Below are 17,978 nucleotides of genomic sequence, written 5' to 3'. Positions count from 1 at the left end.
TATTAAGCAGACAGATGCCCTTATCCAGAGTGATGTAGTAAAGCTCTATCAATGAAAAAAAAATCTAAATTGGTTCACTAGATTACGAACACAAGATACCATCATCCTAAACTCTGTTGAGAGGAATTATAGCACACTTTATTTTTACTTAACACATTATATGCTACAATGCATGGACAATGTTACTGTATCGATATTTATTTAGTGCTTATATCTATTTTTCAGTTGGGGGGCCATGCATCTGGTACCTGGTCCTTCAGTAGGGACTTATCCGACTTAATTCACCTCTTAATACCACCACGTCGCAATTTTAGAAACCATCCATACTGTACAAAAACGCAATTTAGCAACGTGTGGCATTACAGAGAGAGAGATATTTCACATATGGAGGGTGAATACCATTTTACTAAAGCAAGAAACCCAGTGAAAACAACTCCAATCCTCTACACTAAAACCACAACTCTGCCACCTACATCATCTGGAGCAGTTCAGAATAAATATTTGTATAATTACATGACAAAAACATTAAAAATTTTAATAAAATACAACCTACTCACCAGAGATGCATACTCATAATTTGCACCGCTCCTCAGAGGCGGTAATCCAGTGGTACCGCTCGTATTCACTGGTCTGGAAGTGGCGAGCAAACCATTTCCTGAGCTGAGACAAGCTAGCTAGCTTTGGGGTTGGCCGACCTCCTCACAATGAGATTTTTAAGAATGTCCAAAACCAAACCAATTTCTCTTCCTCCGTCAGCCATTGTGTGAATAAAAAAAGTCTAACTTAGACGTTTTAACGTGTACAGCGTGCTACAGATGTGTTTTGCTAGTCGTACTTGGCTGTAACAGTTTCCCTCTGACCCACCAATCAGAGAACTTAAAAATACTGACGCTATTCTGGGCCAGCTAGTTGGCCCTGTGAGGCAAATCTGATTGGTTAAAGAAACAGACCCATTGTTAAAAAGTCCAAGGTACATTGGCCAGTATTACTGATTCTGAAGGCCCTGGGCAGATTAGATTGATATGGCAGCACATAGAACCTGAAATCTGATTGGACAAAAAAAAATCTAACATCCACATACACGTACTGGAAGCAGTCCAAACTGTTGGGAATAAATTAATACAATTAATGGAACAAATATTAGAATTTAGGTTGTAAATGTAGGTCAGTGCTTCTGATAGTGTTTAGGTCAGCAGAGAAGGCTTTGCTGGCACTGACGGCCCACCACTTCTATTTTTGAACATTATTCATATTGTGAATAGATATACAGTATGTGACAAATATGAATCAAATACATTAATATTTGTCCTTCAATATCAAAATGCCATGGCTCAGCTAGGTAACTTGTTTTGTTGCTTCTGATGCAATGCTAGCCCTGAGACACATCTGCATTAACTGTTCTCTTATTCATTTAAAATAAATGATCTGTAGTCTGGAGAATGTATTCATATTTGTTTCTCCCCTCTTAAATCAGGTGCTTGGCATGTTTGCATCCACAGTAAATGTACATCACTTTGTTGAATTGAAGCAACTTTACCCGAGGTTGTTTAATCGTACCTCTCCTTGTCTGTGGCTAGGTATGCACTGTATGTGTTTTCATTTCCTGTCTGTTTCTAAATGACTGGCCAAAATCTGTCTCCACAGGACTGACTACTCATACCTGACACCCTGAGTGATCATAATCTGCCTCATGCAGTAGCAACACATATCTCATGTTTTACACTCTGCTGCTCATGCCTGCTTCAGCCCCATCCTGCCCTGCTGTTAACATCACCTGCTGTATTGCTGCCGTGAACGCTGCAGGTGCATGTTGAACAAAGCGATTAGCTTGGAGTTAATGCATCACTTAGCCACACGTGACCAGCCCATCATGAACATCCGTCAGCCCATGCTGCTATACCACCTGATCACTGCCAGGTAGTTCATCATCACAGCGCGCCTCACAAATTTGTCAAAATACACAGAAATACAAACAGCTATAGCTAATCCCTCATCCCCAAATTTGACAAAAGTTCATAATTATAAAACTATTAAACTTTCATACATGTTTAGGCAATTTCGTAATATCCCACAGATGACAGTTTGTTGCACAAAGTGTTTGTTATAACCACTTGCTGGTATTTTTATCCTTAATCTGAATGCCTTGTTTCTGAGTAGCTAGATGCACAAATTAACACAAATGTAGAATAATACCTGACATCAATCATACCTACATTACTTGTCTCTTACTATAGCGTGATGCACGCACACACACACACACACACACACACACACACACACACACACACACACACACACACACACACACACACACACACACAAACACACACACACACACACACACACACACACGTGGCCACAACTGCCCTGCAATTTTAATGAATGCAGTGGTGTGCGAAGTGTGTCATAAATCATCTTAAATGGCTCATTAGTCCAGAGTTGTTCTTTGACTTGCATCTTCTCACAAGACCTTGTCGTGCTCTCTTTCTTTTGTCATTTTAAAGCTTTGTGTTGTTTGTGCTTGTTTCAACGATATAGAAATTGATCTACATATTGCTACACACTCACCTGTCCCACTTTGGCACCTTCACACACGTAGGTTTCGTAAGGTATAGCCAACTCTGGAGGAAACTCATTAACATCTAACACATGAATTGTGACTGTGACTTTGCTGTTCAGGACTGGGTTATCTGGAAAAAAGAGGGAGGAAAAAAACAGACACTATGTTTTAGAGATTGTGCTGATCATTTGTACTGCACATACTATATGCCTACTCTATTCACTGAGTATTATATGGTATTAGTGTTCAGAGAAGGTCTTCCTTATATTGTTTATTATTTATTTTCTTTTTTTTTAGTATTACTGTTAAAATAATAACAGTCCTCCGTTTTTAAACTCTATTTAGTAGTCTTATTTTAATTATTATTATTATTATTTTTTTTATTTTTAGACGAGAAAGTTTTCACAATTTCTACACCACACTTTAATACACCATAAAGGTCTTGTGGATTTCCAGGACTTGAAAGAAATTCATGAACTGTATAATACTGACATCATGTGGTCATATTAGGAACAGCTCGGTGGAGGAGTGGATTTCATTAAAACACTAAAATTACGGTAATTGTCAAGTCTCCTGCAACAAGTAGTACTCAAAAGCAATAGCATCCATGGGGAATTCCTCTAATCCAAATGCTTGTAATACCATTTAAACTTCAAAAATGACGTCATTCAAAGGGGGAAAAAAGTCACCTGAACTAACTTTTGACATTGACCCTGTTTGATTTCTTATGTATTGGTTACACTGATAACTATATAAATCATATAATAATTCAGTCATTTAGGATTTTTAGACCTTAGAACATCATACCTCCTCCACCTAGTGGTGAAACATTGATTTCAGCTATAAATTATTCAGTAAACACAGTGAAACTTATACAAAAACTATGCCATTTATTATCAATCTCCTGACAGTTTAAGGAGTCCAAAGAGCCATTTCCTTCTACAGACCTTGTCTCTCATGCAACAATTAATGAGTATAAATGATTTGCATGAACAGTTTAACCCCTTAATGTTAGGGTTAAAAGTGATGCATCGCATTTTTCTGACAATTCTTAACTTGAACACATTAACAGATAAATCAAGTCCAACAATATTGCCTTGGTCCCTTTTTAAATAGTTCATATTCATTAATACAGCTATTACATCCATCTCTACCGGATTACTTTCCTTTCCTACCTGATGTTCAAAACACAAACATTTTGGTGCTGTATAGAAATAGTCTGTGGACATCAGACGATGAGATTAGTATGTGCATTTTAAGCATCCAACTCCGAATTCAGTCTTCATTTGCTGTTGGAAAAACCTTCACCCTTTTGTGAAGATGTTTGTCTAGATTTTGAAGTGTGGTTGCGGAGATTTGTGCTCAGAAAGGGTGTTAGAAAGTCAGGTACTGATTCAGGAGGAAGACTCCTGGGGTGCAGTCATTGTTCCAAATCATTCCAAAAGTATTAAGAAGGGTTGAGGCCAGAGCTCTGTAGTAGGCTACTGAAGATATTCCACCCCAAAACATACTATATTTTCATAAAGCTCACTTTGTGCACAGGGGCATTGTCATGCTGGAACAGGATTTGCTGTCCTAGTTAAAATGAAGAAAAACTTTTATGCTCTTTCATACAAAAGTATTGTATATGTATGGCTGGAAAGTCCAGTGTCCCAGTAGTGTTGTTTAGATAGTACAGTATGTCTTGATATTTTTTGCGGAAAAAAACCTGTGTTTATTTAATTAATTAAAAGGTTATTACAATAACTTGCTCTTTATATGTATCCACCTAATATTTACATTTCTTACACACATTTCTATTGATATTACTGAACAACTCATATTTGTTTCCAAAGTTCAAAATCCGAGCTTTTAGTGTTTGACTGCAGGTGATAATGCCAGCCAGGTGAAAACATGGCAAGCACATGGACACCCAGGTAAATGTGAACCCACCAGACCTCCAGTGTTAAACTTGATTACTTACACCCATGATGCTGTTTGAATTCTTGTGTGCAGTGCAGTGGGGGCATCAGTGTGGAATTAACTTTTATAGATTTGATCCATGATATGAGCTTGTGGTGGCTAAAGGGATGGCTTAGAGGAAAAGAGATCTATACTCATCCCCGCTGGGGTCCCATATACAACCAAGACCTTTGGCTGACCTTGATGGAGAAAAGCAATCTTCCTGGCAATATAGAGATGTGTAGAAGTGTTTGTGTGTGTGTGTGTGTGTGTGTGTGTGTGTGTGTGTGTGTGTGTGTGTGTGTGTGTGTGTGTGTGTGTGTGTGTGTGTGTGTGTGGGTGTGTGTGTGTGTGTGTGTGTGTGTGTGTGTGTGTGTGTGTGTGTGAGTGTGTGTGTGTGCGTGCCCACCTGCTTATGGGTGTGTTTTTGTGTCAGATCTGCAGTAGTTTGAAACCGTGTCATTCAAACTAAAGTAACTTATAATGGAAAACCTTTCTCTGGTTTTTACTGTTCATCTCATTTGATTGAAATTTTACACTGAATTTAACTGCACTAAACTGTTATTTAAGGAACGGCTGTGTGAGATGATAAGCCTGTCAGCCAAAATGTCTTCTCTGTCTTCTGACTAAATGGAGCTATGGCCTGTGGTGTCTGGTGTGAAAATGAATGTCAGCATACTGCCAGGAGCCTGCCAGAGTTCCCGACAAAGACTGTCAACATAAAAGGTTATTGGTGCAGTTTGTCACCAGATTGTCATTTACAGTAATTATATATTATCAATTCCTGATGTCTGTGTCATTAACAAAATAATAATAAAAAAAAATTAAGAGCAAGTATTATAAGTATGCACTATTTACAATGCAGAAATATCTCCCTTTTTTTTTTTTTTTTTTTTTTTTTTTACTTATATGTAATGTATGTTTACAGCAAAATGTGTGAACGCAACATGATTGTAGTCCAAGAACCACCGTCATTGTCCATTGCAGGAGTCAAAAAGACAAATGCATCAAACTGCACATACGCAACAGACATGACTTTGCAGCAGCATAAATAATTAAGGTCAGGGAGACTTATCAATGGAAAATCAGGAGGTGGAGATCTGATTGAAAACGAAGAAAACATCCTATAATAAGAGCATAGACAGAGTCGATTTGTGTCACTATCTGAATTTTGATCTATCTGAACTCTGATCTATCTAGAAAAATAAATGATTATAAGCACCCTTTCTGCTAAAACCAAAACATGTGCCTTGTTTGATTTCAAAAAGCACTTTTTTCTTTATTTTGACACTAAATTGATTACTCTTTCTTTATCCACTAGATGGTGCAGTGCTCTTAAATGATGCATTTATACATGCACAGCATTGGGTCTGCAGTCCAGCTAACGTTATGTAGTCATTAGACTGTAAACGTTAATAGTTTGGCGTAGGCATAGATGGCAGGTTCTTAGATTGATATTAGAGATCATGCCCCACTTTTACAGGGGGAAGAAGTTCACAAGCTGTGACTAGCCTCTAATTAATGGCATGCGGCCCAATGCCCACACGTTTGCTGCCTTAACAAAAACAAGGTCTCAGGAGCATGCTTTTCATTACCAGCAACAAGTAGACTATTTTAGGGCACAATGCTGACTCATCAGCTCACATAATGCCGTCAGCATTATTATTTCTGATTTCATATCCTCTAATTCTACAACATCTGGGACTGCACCTGGCTCAGGGGGAGAGAGAGAGAGGGAGAGAGAGAAAAAACGAAAGAGAGAAACAGACAAAAATACACAAGTCTAATCTAAGCACAATCTAAATAAGTAAATAACTAAATAAACAAATAAACAATACAAAATCATTATTATTATTTTTGTACTATTATAGTGGTTGTTGCTATTATTTCTTCTTTTTATCTTTTTAATGAAAACTCAATGTAAATTATAAAGTTTGGGAGTTTGTTTCAGTTAGAATTATTTCCTGTGAGGGTTGGGATTACAGTTTAATTCTGTAACATTCTGTCTCATTTTGTCTATTAGTATCTGCTGCAGATTGATGGAAAGGAGAAAAAAAAAAAAACATTTTAATAAATGTGAGCTTCCAGCACTGAATGAACAAGTCTCATCGCAACAGAGAACCAAAGTTTTACAGACTTGCTTTGTCTCCCAACAACTCTTCAAATTAGCATTAACAAACTGTAATTAGCATATCACCAGCATGACCATGAGAGGCAGTTAGTGATGCTTGTTATAATGATAATAAGACCTTAACATTCAATGACCTCGCTTGACTACTTCTCGTTAATGAATTTGGAGTGCAGCATTTTGTTATTTTGATTAAGTGCGACAATCTTCATGAGAAATGACGTCCATGTCTTCTGGGAGGTCTTGAAGAGCGAATGTCAGTAAAGTGGTAGTGGGCATTCATGGCTTACTTTGTAAAATTATCATTGGTGAGATGACATTTTAATGCATTTGAATATCGTTAGGCTTAAAACATTGTCTCACATTAGCAGTGTAATTTCTAAACATGTAACAAGGTGTTAAAAATTATTTGGTAATTAACACTTGATAGCTGTCTGGGAAGACTGTCTAGAAGATATTGCCTTGCATAACTAATTAAATTGGAAAATCAAAAAGGTTTAATCATCTAACGGCTGAAGGTTGTAGAAAGGAAATTAGGCTGTTGTTAAATTTATAAGGTCAAAGCAACAAGACACTCCGTTTAACAATGAAACCCATTCAAGGCAGACAGAACATTTCAGCTCATCATAAATTAATTTTACACTATTTGTTGGAAAGTGCAAGCGTACTTACTAACTTTGGTTGCCACAACAGAAATGTTGTGTTGGACTCTGCTTTCCCTGTCCAGAAGCTCATTAGTTGAGATGGTCCCTATTACAGGATCGATGTCAAAAAAGCTATCCAGGTCACTTTTCCAGTCAATAGAATACCTACAGGAGTAGAATAAACACTAATTATTTAAAAAAGGTATAACATTTACATTATTGAGAAACATAAAGGTTTGATCAAAATGTCTAGCTAGAAGATTAAAAAACAGACTTCTTCCACGAATGTTGCCAAAAAGCTATGAGTGAGAGATGCAATATAATGTCACACAGTAATCAATTCAACAGTTCTGTTCCACTTGGTCTACTGGTTCAGCATGGACACACAATGTATTATAGTTATATAATAAGTTATATAAGTGCATGCCACTGTTTGTATCACTTTGCTTGCCATGAAAATTCAATTTCTATCAGCAGTCTGACTGAAACAGTTACTGCAGTGGAGAAGGCAGTGTCATCATTGGACATGGTAATGGAAAAATTTTTTATAAATATAACTTTAGATTTAAAATATTGCAGCTTTGAACTTTGCAAGCTTTCAAGATGATGATAAAAAGAAAGAAGGGAAGCCAATTTCAATAGTTAGGTGATTGTAACTTCCTCAAAATCTAGTTCTGTTCATAGAGCAAAAACAGATAAAATATTTAGCCATATTGTGACATAAATTAAATGTAATTGCTTTTATACCATTGAAGAAAAAAAAAAAAAAAAAAAAAAAAAATAATTTACTACTCACAGTAATGTACATTACTACTCATTACTACTCACAGTAATGTAATTTTCAGAATGACATCATGTTTTTTATTTTATATATATATATATATATATATATATATATATATATATATATATATATATATATATATATATATATATATACATATATATATATATAATAAAAAACATGATGTCATTCTGAAAATTACATTACTGTGAGTAGCTACAGAGTTCTGCTTGTGGCTTTTTATCCAAGGGCCAAATCACAGCCATGCCAAAAGTATTATAATTAAATATTTTTGCTTGTGCAATGTTGATTAAATGAATAACAAGCAGCTTGGATTGTACTTCTTTTCAGTCCAAAAAAACTCCAGTGTAGATTCCCTCAGTTTTAGTGGAGTTTTTCTACTTGACTGCAAAACAAGCCTCAAGATCATGATTTCTTGAATTATTTCTATCTAACACGCTTTACATTCCTTTTCCCTAAGATTGATCTTTTAGCAGATTCAGAATGCGGAGTATCATATACCAATCCTTTAACTTTTATGCTAATCTTGTTATTGTTAAATCTCCAGCATTGTATAGAGTGTACAAGTTTGATGTCTTGTAAAAAAAACAAAACGTGGCCTATTTAGAGTTTAGCAAACACCAGAATGGGTCCACTAGTGAAATTATGTATGTTGTGATGTGTACTGTTTTCAGTGTCAGCTGAATGTTCTGTACCTGTCAGCCTTATTACGAAGAAAGGTGTCACTAGTAGCACACAAGCACTCAGATTAATTTATCTGCATTGAAATGAATTGTAAAAGATGCTTCCCATGCTTGAACAATGGTGAGAACACTTGATGCAAGGTGAGAAGATGAGTCTTGACGTCAAAGTATTAAGGTATAAATTAAACCTAGAAATGAAGTCTGTGCGGAAGCAACCTTAGGGTAGTGGAGAGACACTTTTGTGTTTACGCCTGTAAAACTGCAAACCTACAGTGGTGTAAACTGCTTTGGGCAGCTTGTGAAATAAACCAATAAATGAAAATAAAGCAGGTATAAAGTGTCTTTTGGAGTTATTATTTTTTATTTGTACATGCACTAGGACTGTCACACTGTGGCCTGCATATTGATGGTGCACAATAATTGTTCTGTTATCTGGAATGATAGTTACTATGTCTCTGACCAGCTTTCTACATGGCTTGGAAGCACCACAAGTGGGCTCTACTGTCTAATCACAGTTTAGTTCATTGGGTAAAGGAAGTGATTGCAAAACATACTTGAACACAGCTCTCTTCTTAAATTAATAGTAATCAGTAACTGAAATGGCTAATTCCAGTGTGGCAATAAGCGGACTGTCTCTTGTGTGCATTATGCAGCCACTTGGAGTTCCCTTTCAAGAACTCGAGCTGTGTCGAAACGTTTTGGGAACACGACTGCATTGTCCATGCTCGGAATAATGAGTGGAATCAGCCAAAATTGAAGGCAGGCTGTCACCTGTGGGGTGATGTCATGACCAGAAAGAATAAAACGCACATGAAAAGAAGCTGGCTTCAGCTTCTGTTTGTTACTGAAGTGCTCTGTGTAAATTTGTCTGTCTGTCAAAAAAATTAAAAAGGCTCTTGCGACCCGATAGCGAGAAGCTCCTGGAGGTTGTGACACGTGCCGTCCAGAACCTGGATGTAGCTTGGCCAGCCGTCTCGACGAGCTCTTTTTGCTTTCGACATCACAGCCTTTGCGCTGAGGTGACCAGGTCCTGGGCGCAGCCTTTATCGGCTCGCCCCTTCAGCCCCAAGACCTCTGTATTTTCCAACATCGTGGGGCTTAGGGATTATGGCTCTGGTGTCATGCTATGGGTTGAAACACACTACCTCTCCTTGGGTGTAGCATGTTCTCTTATGCCCCCGACACTACCCGCCAAGCCCCTGCGCACTACCTCGGTGCTGGTGGGGAAGGCTTACGCCTCAGCATGTCGGTGTTAAAGGCATACCCAGCCGACCTGATACAGGAGCTGGATGTGGGAGACATAATAGCTGACCAACTTTCAGAAATCCACCGTATGGCGGACTTAAAGGGACCGCTAAGGCCATTGGCTGGTCTATCGCCGCCCTGATAGCCACAGAGAGACATCTGTGGCTCCCCCTGTCCGGAATCCCTGACAGAGACAAGACGGGGGGTGACTGAAGGGGATTGAAGCACCCTTTTCTTGGTGCCAATTTGGGCAAGTGGACAAGTGCCTCCATAAAGTCTTAGCCAAAGGCTCGAAGGGGGGCTCCAACACTATGGCCAGTTTACAATCGGCACTCTGGGATGCACCGGAGGCCTCAGCCACAGAGAAAAAGCATCAGGAATGGGTCAATGCCCATGAAAGCCCGGACACGGAGGCGTGATATGCCGAAACAGCGGACGCGTAGACTTGAATGGTGGACAGAGTCAACCCATTTGCGAACTGTTCCTGCAGAAACTGCATCTCTATGCCACACCTCTGGCATCCATTCAGTAAATTCTTCTCTGTAACAGAAGCTGAACCTGGCTTCACTCCATGTGCGTTTTATACTTCCTGGTCGTCACCTCACCGGTGACAGCCTGCCATTAATTTTGGCTGATTACATTCATTATTCAGAGCAAGGACAACGCAGTCGCGTTCCCAAAGCGTTCCGACGCAGCGTCTCGTTCCCTCAGAGAACCAGGCTTACATACGTAACCTAGAGATGTTTAGTGTCTAGTTTTACCAAATTAAACAGGCTGTATGTTGCTTCACAACCCATGTGTACAATGTTCAGTTCAAGTGATCCTGCTTTCGACAAAATACAGTTCTAAGCCTCTGGATGAGACTCGACTTCTGAAGAGTACAATATCTGGAAATTTAGTAAACATCGAATCTCAATAGACAGCTGTCTCAGATTGTTGAAAGAGTTATGTCATCAATAAAGATATATCACCATATAAGTGATTTTCATAATTAATACAAAGCTAATAAGATAGTGATTATCAGTTCTATTAAAGTTTCGTATATTTATGAGCGATATCTATTGGTAATGAACATATGCCTCCTTCTAGAGCAAAAACATGTGAAAATGGTTAAAACATTTAAAAGAATCTTCTTAAAAGTAGTATTACATTTCACAGTAAAGACAACAAAAGCTCTAAAATTAAATTGGTAACATGAATATAATATCCAGAAACTATGTTTTACCAGAATTCATGAGAAGAAAGTTTTAATTAATCCAAGCTTTCATGTTTTTAACATAGATGTCTATTCTGCATGACTGCACTGCTGAATCTGTCCAAGCTGACAAGTATAATTATATAACATTAGCATAGAAGTGGAGCACAACACTATGCTTGCTGATTGCATGTCCAATTAAAAAGAGACCAATAAGTTATGAATTGTTTACAAGGTTCTCTCAAAACAAGAAGTGGAATTTATCCACACCATAAGATTCGTATGTGCTTTTTCAACATCCAATTTCAAATTTGTTCTTATTTGCTGTAATAATAACCTCATCTGTTGTGGGAAGATAGATCCACTAGATTTTAAAGTGTGTTTGTGGAGATTTGTGCTAATTCACATGGGTGTAAAGTCAGGAACTGATGCAGGTGAGGTGAGGATGCCTGGAGTGCAACCAGTGTTCCAATTCATCCCAAAGGTGTTCAGTTATTCTTTTAGGAACTCGAGCTGCGTCGAAAAGCTTTATGAACTCGACTGCGTTGTCAATGCCCTGAGTAATAAGTCTAATCAGTTCAAATTGAAGACAGGCTGTCACCTGCAGGGTCACGAACAGGGAGTATAAAGCACAACTAGAGAGAGGACTGCTTCAGCCTCTGTTTTGTTCATAAAGCGCTCTGTGTGAAATTGAATGTTTGTCTGTCTGTTTATTAAGAGAATGAAGGCATTTGAGAAAACCAAGCACACGTTTCGGCCGCAGGCTTTTTCCTGTTCTTGTTCATTTCGGGAAGGGATACACACAGCGTGTGTGGCTTGTTTGGGAGCGGAGCATGCGATTTCGGCTTTCTGCGCTCGCATGCGTATGCGGCTGCTCTGCTTTGAGTAGAACGCCCCCACTCCTCGCGGTTCCGATCCCACTCTCGCTGAGGCGGAGCGGCTCTCGTTCGGCTTCGGAGCCACGCCTCTCAGCAAAGTCTTCCGCCGTCACGAGAGCACGCAGCTCCGCCTCTCTTCCTCTGAGAAGAGAGAGGCGGGGCACGTTCTTATGAACCCGATAGCGAGGAGTTCCTGGAGGTTGTGACAGCCGCTGTTCAGAAGCTCGATATAGCTTGGCTGGCCAGTGAGCATAAAGCCTCTCCCTCGGGCAAGTTCAATGAGCGTTTTTTGCTTCCGGCGTCACAGCCTCTATGTCAGGGCTTGCCATTTTTTCCTGACCTGCACACAGGGGTTTCCAGGTCCTGGGCGCGGTCTTTCTCGTCCCGCGGTCTCGTTTCCAGAGCCGGGGCTGTGCCCAAACCTTTGAGGTTAGTTTCGAGAGACTGATACCCTTTAGGGAGAACATGGCAGCCTGGGGGCTATGCCAGACGTGTCCCTGTGGATCCTGCGTACTGTAGAGCATGCTACGCGTTTCAGTTCGGGTCTCACCCACCCCGGTTCAACGGGCTCTCTCTCACTCTGTGAAAAGCAAGCAGGCTCTGGTCCTGGAACAAGAAGTAGATACTCTTCTGAGAAAGGAGGCCATCAAGGTGGTCCTTCCGTCAGACAGAGAGTCCGGGTTCTACAGCCAGTATTTCATAGTTTCCAAAAAGGACGGTGGGTTGCGTCCTATCCTAGATCTACGTCAGCTGAACTGCTCTTTCGTAGGGTCGTGTCTCAGATCAGATCAGAGGATTGTTTTGTTTCAGTAGATCTAAAGGATGCGTACTTTCACGTATTCAACCTCCATTTTTACAGGAAGTTCCTGAGTTTTGCTTTTGGGGTCAAAGCATTCCATTATCGGGTTCTTCCATTCGGCCTCGCCCCGTCACCCCGCACCTTCATGAAGTGTGTTGATATGGCTCTGGTTCCCCTGAGGCATTCGTATCCTCAATTATATTGACGATTGGTTGATATTAGCTTAATCAGAACAGTTAGCAGTCTGGCATCAAGATGTCGTTCACGCTCACATAAAGGAGCTGGGGTTTCGGCTGAATAATGGGAAGAGTGTGCTTTCTCCGTCACAGAGAACCACCTATCTCGGCGTCATTTGGGATTTGGCGACTATGCGCGCAGTTTTCCCCTGCCCGCATACCGTCCGTCCTCACAGCATTCAGGAATGTCAGGAAAGGGCAGTCACTCACCGCCAAGCAGTTCCAGAGACTGCTTGGGCTCATGGCAGCAGCGTCCAGTGTCATTTCACTTGACCCCTTCAGTGGTGGCTCAAAGCCCAGGGGTTCTCTCGGAAGGGCAATCCCCTCTGCATAATCAAGGTCACACGGCATGCCTACGTGCCTTAGATACGTGAAGAGATCCCGGGTTCCTACTCCAAAGCCCGATGTTGGGAGTTCCCCGGTTCTCACATTGTGCTTACGATGGATGTGTCCCTCACGGGATGGGGAGCTGTCATGAGTGGCTGCTCTGCACAAGGTCTATGGGACAGTGTCCATCTCAGGTGGCACATCAATTGCCTAGAAATGATAGCCATGCTTCTGGCTTTGAAGCACGTCCTCCTGGACCTCAGAGGCCATCACCTGTTGGTCCGCTCGGACAGCGTTCGCGTCCCTGGACAGGCTGGCACGCCAAATCCTCCTGTGGGCCCAAGGTGAGATCCTCTCCTTCAGAGCAACTTATATCCCGAGCCACTTGAATGAGGCAGCAGACACCCTGGTGGTGAAGCGTTTTTTTGAGATTTTGGCAAAAGCACTAAGGTTCTCCCTATATCCACCAGCCCCTTTGGGACTGGATGGTGTGGTGCAACCGTGGCCGAGGCTGCGTCTTGATGGTGACGCACCAAGGTAGTAGAGACCTTTCTCCAATCCAGAGCCCCCTCCACGAGGAGGTTGTATGCCGCGAGATGGCATCTGTACACTGCATGGTGCTCTTGGCACTGATTGGACCCAATCCACTGCCCGGTTGGTTCAGTGCAGAGTTTCTGCAGGAACAGTTCGCAAATGGGTTGGCTCTGTCCACCATTCAAGTCTACGCGGCCGCTGTTTTGGCATATCACGCCTCCGGGTCCGGGCATTCATGGGCATTGACCCATTCCTGATGCTTTTTCTCCGTGGCTGAGGTCTCCGGTGCATCCCAGAGTGCCTGGTTGTAAACTGGCCACAGTGTTGGAGGCTCTATCCGACCCACAAGACTTTGTGGAGGCACTTGTCCATCAAGACCACTTTCTTGCTGGCCATCTGCTCTTTGAGGAGATTAGATAATTTACAGGCCCTCTTTGTGGCCCCCTCTTTCCTGGAGTTTACTCCAGGCATGACCAGTGCCTTCCTGCACCCTAGAGTGAGTTACATCCCCAAGGTGCTCTCGTCGTCCCACGACCTGTCAGGCTCCAGGCATTCAACCCTCCACCATTCCTGACCCCTGACCATGAGAGGTTGAACCGGCTGTCCACCGTACGAGTCCCTGGAGAAAGTCGGAACAACTTTTCAACTGCTATGACCCTCCGAGCTCACTCGACCCGGAGTGTGGCAGCCTCTAAGGCTTGGTCCTCTGGAGTGTCCCTCCAAGACCTCTGTGATGCTGCGAGGTGGTCCACCCCACTCACCTTTACCAGGTTTTTACAATCGTGACCACGATGTCACTCATGGCACCTCTCTCCTTTGACTCAGTTATGCTCATTCACACTAGTCAGGGACTGGTCGGTCTGGTGTTATTGGACACTTGTTCCCAAAGCATTCCGATGCAGCTCAAGTTTCTGAAAGGGAACGTCTCTAGGTTACATATGTAACCCTAGTTCCCTGAGGTAATGAAACGCTGCGTCTCTAGCCATACCTCCAGCCACACCTCCAGTGCCCCTTGAGCACTTCCTTTACGGTTACATAAGCTGAAGCAGTCTTCTCTCCAGGTGCGCTTTATACTCCCTGGTTGTAAAATCACCCCACCTAGACTCTAGACTCATTGAACGCAGTTGCCTTCCCAAAGCGTTCCGGCGCAGCATCTCATTCCCTCAGGGAACCAGGGTTACATATGTAACCTAGAGACGGTCTATAACAGGCCATTCCACACAAAGATCTTCCACTCCAAACCATGTAAACTATCTTCATGGAGCTACCTTTGTACACAAGGGCATTGCCATGTTGAAACATGTTTAGATCTCCTAGTTCAAGTAAAGTAAAAATTGAATTGCACCCAAAGACATCCTATAGAATTGTATGCCTTTATCCTTGTGGCAATAGTTTGGGGAAGAACACCACATGGCTGGAAAAGCTAGCTGTCAACTCAGATTTGTTCATCTAGTGTGTATACTAAATGCAGACCTGAGGAAGGTAAAATGTGAACTAGATCCATATGATCCTCATGAGATGTAGACTTTCAAAGTCTTTCCTATGAATATGTTTTGTACCAAATTGTATCTAGCTGACATAGAAAAGGGTTGAAAAGTGTTGAAGTTAGCAAAGGACACTTTTGTTATTTTCCACTTTCAAGCAATTTGTGCATCCCAAATAGATCTCTAAAGGCATAACTTTAAAAGCTGCTCCATACACAGGGGTACCTTCAGTGCTATTGTTTAGTGGTAAGTGAGTACAGCTCCAAAGAACAATGCTAAAGGATTGTAAATAATTCAACATAGAAAAAAAGCTAATGTATATATTGAAGCAACTCCTGGTGAAGGAGATTTTCGTCTGGCCAAAAGAGCATTAGAGCCATCACATAGCACTTATTCTGTGTTCACGACTAAAAGAAAAAAAAAATTCTATTAACCCAGAGTGCAGAAATAAAGGAATGGGAAAAAGAAGTGTAGTGACCTATAAAGAAATACAGATGGGTGGCAAATTAAATAAAAAAGGAGCTCTGCTGTGCTATAGAAGTAGTTTTCTTCCTGGCATTGTTTGGATCCACTTGCCAATTACATGGAATAGTAGCTACAAATCAATGGAAAGTTCTTCTAACTGATCACCCTCATCCTGCGATTTCCATTCCAAAACAAAAAAAAAAAGGGGGGGGGGGGCTTCTCCCCAGGCATAGCACTAATTCCATTAATCTCAATCAATGAATTAATGTGCGACAAAATGATTAATTCATATGCTATTGCCTTTCCAGTCACCAGATCACAACTCATTTGAACACCTGCAAGAGATTTTTGACTGACATGCTAAACAGTGCTCTCCACCAAAACACCAAATGAGCAAATAACTTTTGGAAAATGTTTGAAAGATCTCTGTTGATCCCTTAAATTCAGTTCAAGAAACTATGCCAAAAACACTGAAGGTCAGTCAGGTCAGGGAGGCCCAAGATGACACTAAGTGTTTTACATTCATATGTGATTTTCCAGATACACACCTGACTGGGCTACTTCCTGCATCCAAATCCTGAGCGGTCACTGCTCCAATAATGGTGCCTGCTGGTGTATCTTCATAAACATCCATTAGGTAGGAAGGCTTGCTGAAAACAGGAGGCTCATCCACATCCAGAACATTAATCTTGACAGTTGCTGTGTCTTTAAATGGACCAAAACTGTGAAACCGTGGGTCTAAGTGTGCATTTGTTGCCTCCACTGTAAAGGTATAGGCCTTTTTTGTCTCATAGTCCAGTGGCTGTGGAAAGAAGAAAACAAATGAATAAATGATCAACTATAAAACTCAGAAATTCTGGGTTGATTTTTTTTTTTTTTTTTTTTTGCCTAATAAGTGTAGTAAGAATATATCTGAACTTTTAGTACTGTACTTAATATCTGTACATAATAGTACTCTTAGTACTATTAGTACTAAGTACTAAGGACTCATTCTCTTCACTGTATTAAGCCACACTGTTCCTGGGATTCATGGATGTCATGCAATTTAGAGTTATGTTTGTTGCTTTAAGGTTTATAGGCAATTTTGTCATGTGTCTGTCAGATTTAAGATTTATCTAAACTGTAGGCTGCATACATTTTTCTTTTTGATTATTTGTTCCCATCATTATTAATTTACATCAGAATACAAAACAATGCAAGCTCAATTTAGAACCTTGGTGCAATGATTTAAGAAAAGTAGTTATTTTAATACTGCTTTCCAATCTGGCTGTGTTTGTCAATCAGATCTGGCAACCTTCACATGACATCACATACATCAGGATCACAGTCATTTCCTCACAGCTAACAAATGACTTTAACACGTTAAACTGGACTTGTAATTACATAATTAACACATTATCTTTGTTACTAAACTTGCATTTACACTGTAGTCCCATGTTTTTGTGCCACTTTATAGGTAACCATTATCACCACTTCACATCAACCATTTTGTACAAAGGGAATTTAGTCTGCATAATCAGCTACAGTAGTTCTGTTTATTTCTATGGCACTGCAAGTGCATGCGTACCTCTCTGCCAACCAGGCCTCTGTATTTACCTTTTTATTGGGTATTTTCAGACAGTATTCATTTTATTCACAATCAAATGTTGCTAATTCGATTCCCAATTAGATGTATTTGAAAATCACCCAAGTTGCATAATTACCAGAAAGGTCAAATTGACTGCACTGACCAAGTTCATGTTAAAAAATGCTAGAGGAAATATCCATACATTGCACTTTAAAAGAAAGTTTTTTTGTCCTTTTAACAGATCTGTTAAAAAAAAAAAAAAAAAAAGAATCAGCACAATGATACTAGCTATAATAGGTATAATTCACAGTTTTTCATTTATAATTGTATTTTAAATCAAATCATTAAGACTTTAGTTGATAGGATCAGAAATTGTTTAGGAATCAAAAATATAATGACTCTGTGACATCCAGTAAAGTGGGTCATATCTTTGGCTACAAAAATAAATAAGTGAATTTGTAATGTCAAAGGCCACCCTGAGAATATT

The 17,978-nt window shown here is 40.4% G+C and overlaps 1 protein-coding gene and 1 long non-coding RNA gene across 2 annotated transcripts in view; both read right to left on the bottom strand.

Annotated features, from left to right (window-relative positions):
* The window catches only part of LOC310734576, a 342,084-nt gene that overhangs the window by 89,466 nt on the left and 234,640 nt on the right, over nucleotides 1-17,978 (bottom strand). The gene's annotated exons all lie outside the window — the stretch shown is intronic.
* Nucleotides 1-17,978, bottom strand: part of cdh12b (cadherin 12b) — a 136,114-nt gene that overhangs the window by 10,961 nt on the left and 107,175 nt on the right. Inside the window, exons 7-9 of the mRNA XM_083556708.1 lie at nucleotides 16,473-16,726; nucleotides 7,302-7,438; nucleotides 2,569-2,690 (exon numbers count right to left, since the gene is read on the bottom strand). Of these exons, the coding sequence (XP_083412834.1) occupies nucleotides 2,569-2,690; nucleotides 7,302-7,438; nucleotides 16,473-16,726 (513 nt within the window). The remainder of the gene's footprint in view (nucleotides 1-2,568; nucleotides 2,691-7,301; nucleotides 7,439-16,472; nucleotides 16,727-17,978) is intronic.

Source organism: Silurus aristotelis (assembly GCF_946808225.1).
Source record: "Silurus aristotelis genome assembly, chromosome: 12".
In the NCBI taxonomy this organism is placed as follows: domain Eukaryota; kingdom Metazoa; phylum Chordata; class Actinopteri; order Siluriformes; family Siluridae; genus Silurus; species Silurus aristotelis.
This window is presented reverse-complemented; position numbering and strand designations above follow the sequence as displayed.